At 37.3% G+C, this 10,447-nt stretch overlaps 1 protein-coding gene across 1 annotated transcript; it reads left to right on the top strand.

Moving 5' to 3' along the window:
• The first annotated feature begins 1,472 nt into the window (after positions 1-1,472).
• On the top strand, positions 1,473-1,880 carry LOC129871275 (uncharacterized). The gene has a single exon (XM_055946181.1). It carries the CDS (start codon positions 1,473-1,475, stop codon positions 1,878-1,880), a length of 408 nt encoding a protein of 135 aa, XP_055802156.1.
• Positions 1,881-10,447: the final 8,567 nt, after the last annotated feature.

The following is a 10,447-nucleotide window of genomic DNA, read 5'->3' as shown; positions in this document are numbered from 1 at the left end:
GTTCAAAAAATTTCAAATAAAGGCATTGAGGTAGATCGAGCAAAGATTGAGGTAATTGTAAAGTTACCTCCTCCCATCTCCATAAAAGGTCTTTAATGATTTTTGGGACACGCCGGATTCTATCACTGCTTCATTAAAGACTTCTCCAAAATACCACATCGTCTATGCAAACTACTAAACAAGAAGACAAAGTTTGTTTTTGATGAAGCCTGGATAGAAGCATTCGAAGAATTCAAGAAAAGGTTAGTATCAGCTCCTATCATTATTGCACTGGATTGAGAGCATCCCTTTGAAGTATTCTGTGATGCAAGTAGAGTAGCACTTGGCGTAGTATTGGTACAAAGGCATGGGAATATTTTACATCCAATATAATATGATAGAAAAGCCCTTAATGTTGCTTGAAGAAACTACACCGTGACCGAACAAGAATTGCTTGCCGTTATGTTTGATTTTGAAAAGTTTAGATCTTACCTGTTGGGCACCATAGTCATTGTACACACAAACGATGTTGCGTTGAGATATATCATGGCAAAAAAGGATGCAAATCCAAGACTTATTCATTGGGTATTGCTATTACAAGAGTTCGACTTTGAAGTGAAAGACCGAAAAAGATAGAAAACCAAGTAGTGGACTATCTCTCTAGGCTTGAAGAAGAGGCGATGTTAAAGTTGGAAGATGGACTTGAGATAAATGACACCTTCCCAGAAAAATAAGTATTAGCAGCATCACATGACTTAATTCCATGGTTTGCCGATGTTGCAAACTATTTGGTTAGCTCTATAGTGCCATCTGATGTAAATGTTTATCAACGCCACAAATTCATGTCCGATGTAAATATGTTCTTTTTGGGACAAACCATATATTTTCTTGTTTATCCAGATGGGATTATATGTCGCTGTGTACCTGAAGTAGAGATGATGGGTATTTTGGAAGAATGCCATTCATCACCCATCGGCGGCCATCATAGTTGTATCTGGACAACCTACAAGATCCTACAATATGGGTATTATTGGCCAATAATTCACCAAGACGAGCATAATTTTGCCAAATCTTATGATCGTTGCCAAAGGGAATGTGGAATTTCAAGAAAACATGAGCTCCCACTCTCCATTATTATAGTAATTAAATTGTTCAACGTATAGAAAATTGACTTCATAGGACCTTTTGTAAGTTCAAGTGGAATGAAATACATCCTCGTTGCAGTTGACTACGTGTTTAAATGGGTTGAAGCTATCACACTTCCCAACAACAATACAAAGAGTGTCACTTCCTTCCTCATGCATAACATCTACTCAAGGTTTGGTACACCAAGGGAAATAATCAGTGATGGAGGTTCCCACTTTTGCAATTGATTGTTCAAAGTGTTACTTGAAAAGTATAGGGTTCGACATAGTATAGCAACTCGTTATCATCCACAAACTAGTGGACAAGTTGAAGTCTCAAATTTTGAAATCAACAAAATATTTGCAAAGATGATGAGTGCCAATAGAAAGGATTGGTCAAGGAAGCTTGATGACACTCTACAGGCTTACCATACTGTATTTAAGAAGCCTATAGATATGCCGCCTTATCAACTTGTTGTTGAAAAATCTTGTTATCTTTCCGTAGAGTTGGAACACAAAGCTATGTGGGCATTGAAGAAATTTAACATGGATTTGGATGTCGTATCAAAGCAAAGGATGAATCAAATAAACGAGATTGATGAGTTTCACCTAAATGCATATGAAAGCACAGCCTTGTACAAAGAAAGAATGAAGAAATATCATGACCAAAAGATTGAAAAGAGAATATTTGCGCTCGGAGACTTGGTCCTTCTTTTTAACTCAAGGATGGGTTTATTCCCTAGCAAACTCAAGTCTAAATGGCTGGGACCTCTATGAGTGAGTCAATTCTTTCTAGATGGTGCAGTTGAGCTAGAAAAGAAGGATGGTACAAAATTTAAATTTAATGGTCAACGAATTAAAGCATATATGGGCACAGAGGATGAAATCAAAACTGTGAAAGCATGGAAGATTAATGAAGTCTGAGTAATTAAGTATATCCACATCGTGCCTAGGAGGCAACCCAATTTAGTCATCTTCTTTTACTTGTTAGCTTTTAGGATAAAATATACTTTGTCAAGGTTCGTGTCCAATAAGAGTCATAAAAATGCATAAAAAATTAGGCCAAAGGTTGAGTATATGCCCATGATAACTTGGAAATACTGGAAATAGAAGGGGACTTAGAAAGATACACGAGTCCAGTGTATGGGTCGTAGTAACTTATACAACTTGTAGACTTGACTTGTAAGCCCAGATTGAATACAAGAAGCAGGTTTAAGTCTACGAGTCTATCTACAACCCGTAGATATCTCTACGGCTCATAGCCTATACTCGTAGACTTCAGGTATGTTTCCTTTCCTTTGAAACAAACGACGATGCAATCCTACGACCTATGTCTACTCTTACGGGTCGTAGCTTGCCTATTTCACAAATAGTAAAACTGACCAGACCCATATAACTAAAACGCATAAAATAAAATCATTTGAAATGTTACAAGGATTCTTTCTCTTCTCTTCGAAACAAACCTCACCAAATTCCATCATCAATGCACACAATTTGATGCTCAAAACTATCTAAAATCCAAAAAACCCAACTCATTAAGAATCTAGAAATATCAAACCCAAAGTCCATCCCAATTAAATATTCAGTGGATTTCCTTCTTTCTTGTGGTAAGTTGATCTTTCAATGATACATTTCATATTTACATTGCTTACATAGGTTTAACAAAACTGAAATGCGTTAATTAGGGTTCTTAGTTGTAACAAATTTTATGCTTAATCGACCACATAGGTGTGATTGAATTGCCTGTGTAATTTCACTTTCTGAACTTGAAAATCTCCTAGTGGGGGTGTTCTATGAGTCGTAGATAATTCTATGAGTCATAATTACCCCTCGTCAAAGGAGATTTAAAGTCCAGTTGGGAACCTTCCATGGTATAGACCAGTATGAGTCTACTTATGACTCATATACTATTATACGTCTCATTCGTATGGATCATAAATAGAATAGGCCAACTGCTAGAGTGTGGGGGTTATTTTGTGATTTTTTTTGGTTTGTTAAAATGATAACTGGGAGCACTGGGTTTTGTTGAAATTGTGCGTATGATTCATTAACAAGAAACAAGCATAAAATCATTCCTTTGAAATATATTTATCACCACTGAATCTTGCATGGTTCAAATAAGGGTTTTTTATAATTCTTCTAGGGGACGTAGTTACCCCTCATAAACCTCACCTCCAGATAAATGGTTAAGTTTTCACATTTACCAAGGGACACGAGTCTAAGTACAGGTAACTATGAGAACTCCGTAAGGTCTCACCACCCTCTCGACCTATAAATTCACATCATCTTGGCTGAATAGGTAGTCCTTGATTAAAGGAACATGGGTTGATATTGTTAATCTATGGATAACATTTCATATAGAATCATCTATCCATGAGTGCAAAGTGAGTCTTGTAGACAGGGTTGTATTGTGAAATCTTCGACCTTGCGTATTACTTCTTGCCTCCATTAGATGACATCAATTGGTACCCTTACTTTTTTGGGTTTTGTTCTGCTACCAAGCGGTGTCGAAGTTTCCCCACACAATGACCCCCATAGGTGTTCTGTATTTTACTTGTCACTAGCTAGTATTATATTGAAGAACTATGGCACACAAGTGCATCGTCTGTTGGTACTTAGCTAATCTGGTTCATTTTGCTCGTGCCCTCTTACAACTTCCTTAACATAACTTATAACACTCTAGGTACATAATCTTGTATCATTGCTTCATCGTTTGTTTAGATTCTTCCATGGTCCTTTTCCTCAGACTTGGCTTTGATTTTCTGTCACACGTTACATTGCAATTCTTGCAACAATGTGCGAAGGCACTCAACTTAGCCCAAGATTTACCATAGCGTTTTCTTGGTAGTCTTCAGGTTCCATCTTGCCCTTTCCTTTTTTATCTTATAACCGATATCGGGGTAGATCTTTAGTTCAACCATGACCATGTCCTTTTTGGTCATTTGATTTATTTTCTCTTTGCATTTCTCTGTAACGTATCCAAAAATCATAACCCCCTTTTCCTCATGTACACCTCTACTTGGTCTTATGTTATATATATATATTCGTAGGTTGAACAACTATATTTATACAACTGGTATGAGGTAGACGCATTCTTTTTGTTTCCTGGTCCATGTTGCTTTACATATCACCTTCACACTAGAACTTGCTCGCGCTAATGCTATTCTAGCCTACCCCTTTCTTTTCTTCATTTATGTACTCCTTGGTCTCCTCATTTCCTACCATAGGAGATTTTCTATTCTCCTTGCTACTTGTACATGCCGATATCAATGACCAATGCCGCTATTGCCATATCTTAATCTTTACTCAAACACGACCCTACTATTCTTTTTGCGGCCCTTAGTTTGCTCATTCCTACTCTTTTATCATATTCACCCCTTTTTGTAGGCACCCATGATTCTTCACACGGTCTTAGATACCGCAGCATCTATCTATTTATTTTTGACCTTGAGCTCTTGCTAACTCATGCCAGTATGGGATCTCACTTGAAATTTAAGCGGTCCTGTCAGCATGTGACAGTGTCAGTTGATTTCCTCTCACACTTGTATTTCTCTTGTCCACTTTCCCCTTTTAGGGTGTACCCATGTCATCCTCTATTTATTTTCAACTGTTCATATACATATGATTCTGTTCCAACACATTTGATATACGACACCATATATACTCCTTCTGTGGGATGACCTATACTTTAGGTTGCCCTTGTAAGAAACCTTAATACAAATATGGGGTGCTTAGAATTCTCAATAAATAGTACCCAATCTAGTCCAAGTACTGGTAATCGAGTCATACAATTAATATAGTAGTTTATCCAGAGCCACATTCCTTTCTTCCCTACCAGCGATTAGCTAGCGCCCTTAATCATTTCAACTTCTCCATTCAGAGGTACTTGTACTCGAATGACCCGTGTTTGTAGCTCTTCTATAACACTATCTTTATCCTAGTGGATACCACTTATTTCTCTTAATAGACTCGCAATACATCAATGGTTTTGTAGAGCTACCTCCCTCGTCCTTGAGGGGACTTTATATTTTCCACGTCAAAATCACATAACCACAATACTTCTTTATATGTCATAAGCTTTTATCCTTGTTGGGTACCTAAGGTTAACATCCAATTCTTCTCTGTCTCATGTCAATTTTACTCTAAAAATGGTCTTATCTTCTCGCCTTTTCGTACTACACCTTCAGTTCGTAGCTATCTATTCCCTTTTTCATCTGATACTCATACTTATTGATCACGTCTATCTTGAGTGCTCCCGGCAATAGTCCTTCTATTCTTTCAGGTCATGGCCATTTTTGTGCCCGAGGAATTTCATGTTACCCCCATATCTCTTGGGAAAATCATTCGTTGGTATTATCGACCCTTCAGAATCCTTCTAGTATGTTATCCAACATATGAAGCACATAATTTTGGACAGTCCATATTCATGTATTCCATCCACAAGTTATTTTAGTTATTTAATAACCAATAAAAGGTTACCGTAAAGCATCCTCTAACCACTACCAGAAGGAAATTAAGATCCAATAAGCACCATAATAATGTTTAGTGCCTAATTCATATGGTTTCCCTTTAGATTCATTCTTGAGTCATGAATACCTTATCTTTTTTTTTTTTTTTTTTTTTTTTTTTTTTATTACGGGAACAGACCCTACACGAGGCTCCCACCTCTCGTGCACAGTCAGGGGTTAAGCAACACCCCCAAGCCTTAACATAAATAATCAAAATAAAAATACAAGGAGGGGGACATAAACCTTACCTCCGATCCTATGGTGGTTCATAAGTCGGCTAACCTATTAAGGTCGGCTAACTCATCCCCGGTACAAAAAGAGACTAACTATAACTAGAAAGCAGTAAACCTGTGAGAGGACTCCTCCCGGTACAATTTAACTATGAAAGCATAAATGAGGGAGACTCTCCCCTTCCATGAGAAAAAAGAAAAGTAACCTACACTAGTCCTATTCCAACTATGCTACGTACCAGACATAGCTACATTGAAGAAGAACAAGTATACGAAACTTCTATCTCGCATGGGATGGAAAATTCTTTTCATCTTTGCTCTTCTTAGTCTTGTCGTACCAAGTAAATCCATGTGAAGTATGCCTTTGTATCAGTATCATGATTACCAGCTACGGAGGCTGGACAGTCAGACAAAACCAGAAACATACACAAGCAACCAATTCTGGAGGTACATGGGAGTGTGTTAGTTTTGGCATCTGTTGTTGCTGATGCTGTTGAGCTTCATCTTGCAATTCTGCACTTTCAGCTTCAGCTCTGTGGTTGAATTGTTGTTTGGTATGTGGTTGAGCAGTTGTTTGGTGTTGTGTTCCCTCAGTATGTATATGAATTTGATGGAGATGTGACATATTACATCCACTCATGATATTGTTGTTGGTTCTTGGATGTTGTCTATGAGGTTGTTGGAGTTCCACCTGGACTGTATCTCCAACAGCCTGCATAAACAAAGAAGCAAACAACCAAACAAACACACAATTCCAAGAACAGTTCCAAAAATGCTGATTGTGGTGCCATTCCTCTGTTGCAGCTGGCTTCCTCAATTTCTGTATTTGCAACCTGCACAAGCAACCAAAAGGAAAGCATACAAACCTAGCAATTTGCAGGTTGCTGAAGCTGATGGCTGCAGGTTCCCTGGGCTGCTTGTTGGTCTTTGTTTTGAGGTGGTTAGACCTCTTGGAGTACCTGCATAGACAAACACAACCAACAGTCCTTACCACCAAAGAGAGCTGCAGGCTGCTGCACCCATGTTCCTTGTGTGTTGCAAGTTGGTTGAGTTGTTGCTGTGGTGTGTTGATGTTAGAGAATGTGGTTGGAAGGCTGCTCCATAGAAGCCCCAGGACATTGCATCCCTCATAGCTGTTCCAAAGAGTTCCAGTTTTTGAAAAAGGCATTTTGTATGTGGTGCAGCCCTGACTTGAGTTGCTGCACCTCCACAAATAAACCAAGAAGGAGTTCCAAGAGCCTTGGCTGTAAGGAAGCTGTTGCTGTCTCCCTTTGTTTGACTCTTTGTGAACCTGTACACAGGTTCTTGTTGCTTCCAAAGAGGGATTGATCAGCCCCTTTGAAGTGTTCAGCTCATTAAAGTACCTGCACATGTCCACAAAAACAAGACAACATGCTAACAAGAATTGTAGATGGTCCATCTGAGCTGCAGGGTGAAGTTGTTGGAGTTGCTGAATACTGCTGCTGGGGCTAGTGTTGGTGTGTTGGTGAAATCCTAAGCTGCCAGGCTGCTGTCTCCTCAGTTCAGAGTGTGAAATGGGTGCCCTGTGTGGATGTGATATGAATATATATATTGGCCCTGTGAGTTAGACATACGAGGTAAGTTCATTATTTAATATTATTGATGATATTGGGTGCCCTGTGTGGATGTGATATGAATATATATATTGGCCCTGTGAGGGATGCAGGGGGCAGGTATAATATTTAACCATTTACCGTACTCACATCGTATAAAAGAAAGCCATACATATATCCATCACATACTGTGCCCGGCCGGTTAGGGGACTACATCATTCTATCATCATAAGCACATATATATTATTATCACTGTAGAATGTACAGCCCAATTCATGTATATAGTAAGTACATGCCGAGGAATGTACGATCTAATCCGCACATCATATAATAATATTGAGGAACAACGACCCGATCCACATATCATATAGTAATGCCGAGGAACGTTCATTCTGATCCATATATCATATAGTAATGCCAAGGAACGTTTGGTTCGATCCACATATCATATAGTAATGCCGAGGAATGTTCGGTCCGATCTACATATCATATAATAATATGGAGGAATGATAGGCACGATCTATATACCATATTATAATAATTATATTATAGCCAGCCCGGGACTCGGTGAAAGATGTATTACAATATACACGAATAAAGTAGTGAGTAACCCATATAAAATCTAAATCATTATGAGAGATTCGACAATATAAGAAGATTAAACTATCATCCGAGGACCAGAATCCGCATTCGGTCTCCAACTTCTTCCGGATTCTTATAACTCTATTTCCAATCTTCTCTAATATGGGGTATCGCATTCTCCTTTCGTTAGAGTTGTTTGATAGATTTATAGATTATTAGGCTCACATGGCAACTCTTATGAAGCTTAAGAGTTCTTTTGGAAACATTAAAAAACTTAAGAGGCTTACGATCCTTCCCTGAAAATTAAGAGCCTTTCAAGAAACTTAAGAATGCGTTCTAATGTACAAAAGTATGGGGTGTAACAAAAACTATATTTTTCAGGAAATTCATCTTTTGATCCTCTTTTTATTATTTTACAACTTTTGGGATCTTACAATATATCCTCCTTGGGATCATCGTCCTCGAATGGGAATCAAACTAGCATGAATAGAATTGAAAAGGAACATAGAAGCCCAGCATGAATGAAAAACATCCAAGAAATGCATAAAATATGAAAACTTTAATCTCAAACTAAAACATGACATTAAAATTCATTTCGTGAATGTGGATGCATATGAAACTATGAGAACAATAGAAACATATTTTTTGGGATGATTAGGTCATGAAGAAACTAAATACCGTCACTAGGCATGGAAGAAAAGAGATGAGGATATTGTGATATCATCTCGGCTTCGGTTTCCCATGTAGCACCCTCAACCTCTAGAGTCCTCCGTACCACTTTAACTAAAGCCATTTCTTTGTTCCTCAAAATGCCTTTACTTGAGAAACTAATCAAGTTTTAGAATTGGATTTTGATCGCTCTAGAGTAATGCTAGATAACAATTAGTAATAGTACTAACCGCCTTCTAAAGAATACTAAAAAGAAACCAAAGATATCAAACAAGAAGTTATCTTACTACCTTGAACTATGAACTAGTTAGTTTGAAAGATAAATTCAAAATCAATTAGCCACAAAGGTTAAAAGAACTCTCAATATATTATTCTTCAAAATCTGTCTTTTAAAGTAACAAATCTCCCATTTATATAGTAGTAAGAAGACGTTTTACAAGATAAACAAATAATAAAAATGGCATTTTCTAGAGTCCTAGATGGCTGCCTACACATATGACACATAATGTCAAAATATAAGAAAAATATGACACCTCTTAAAGTCTTAGTGGGATGCCCACACATATGACTTATAATGTCAAAATATAAGAAAAACATGACACCTCCTAAAGTCCAAGAAGCCTTCCCACACACATAGGTATCATAAGGTCAATATAGAAGAAAAAATAACGTTAAATGCTAGTTCTAGAAACTAGTTAAAAGACTAAATAAGTGCTAAAATTTTCTTTTCATTTGTGGGCTGATTTGGGCCATATATCCTATCATATTGGACTTTAATTTGGGCCTATTTTACAAAAAATTGGGCCGTAATATTCATCCCATTGGACTTGAATTTTGGTCACCAAATAGTTATAGCATTTGGACAATTCATTTTTCTTGGGCTTTATCTCTTTTTCCCCAACAAAACACTTTTTAATTGTTAATTCTAGCCCATCAAGATTGTCTTGACATTTCTTTATTTGAGATTTTGTCATGGGACCTTTTGTAAACTCAAAAGATTTCTTAAATATTTTTGATCATCCATCGATGCTATCATTCCCCTCTTCTTCAAGAAAATTCATTCTATTTAATCCTGCATCAAATAAAGAAAGATCTGAGACATTAAAGGTAGTACTAACTTGATATTCACCAGGAAGATCAAGTTTGTAAACATTGTCTCCAATCTTTTCAAGGAATTCGAATGGACCATCTCCTCTTAGGTCTAATTTAGGTTTTATTTTAGTTGGAAATCTTTCCTTCCTAAAGTGTACCCATGCTAGACCTCCAAGCTTAAAAATAACATATTTTCGCCTCTAATTTCTCCTCAAGGCAGTTTGCTCATTCTTCCTTTCAATTGCAAGTCTTGTTTGTTCATATATCTTCTTCATAGTTTCACCCTTCTTCCTACCATCAAGATTAATAATATCATTAGTTGGCAAAGGAAGTAAAACAAGTGGAGTGAGGGGGTTAAACCCATAAACAACTTCAAAAGGAGACTTACCAGTAGAAGAATGGATAGTTCTATTATATGAAAACTCTATTATGGAAAAAAGTGCCTCCCAAGAAGTTAATTTCCCTTTTAAAACAACCCTCAACATATTTCCCAAAGTCCTATTCACTACTTCCGTCTGCCCATCTGTTTGTGGGTGACAAAAGGTAGAAAATAGCAGTTTAGTTCCTAACTTTCCCCAAAGAACTCTCCAAAAGTTACTTAAGAACTTTGTATCCCTATCACTAATAATAGTTTTAGGTATACCATGTAATTTAACCACTTATTTCACAAAAACAATTAGCCACATGTG

The sequence above is a fragment of the Solanum dulcamara genome, chromosome 2, assembly GCF_947179165.1.
Source record: "Solanum dulcamara chromosome 2, daSolDulc1.2, whole genome shotgun sequence".
Classification (NCBI taxonomy): Eukaryota; Viridiplantae; Streptophyta; class Magnoliopsida; order Solanales; family Solanaceae; genus Solanum; species Solanum dulcamara.
The sequence above is the reverse complement of the archived record's forward strand: the minus strand, read 5'-3'. Positions and strand labels throughout refer to the sequence as shown.

Bases quoted from the DNA above. Each gene is read 5' to 3' on its own strand.
- LOC129871275 (XM_055946181.1), top strand. From the start codon at position 1,473: ATGATGAGTGCCAATAGAAAGGATTGGTCAAGGAAGCTTGATGACACT.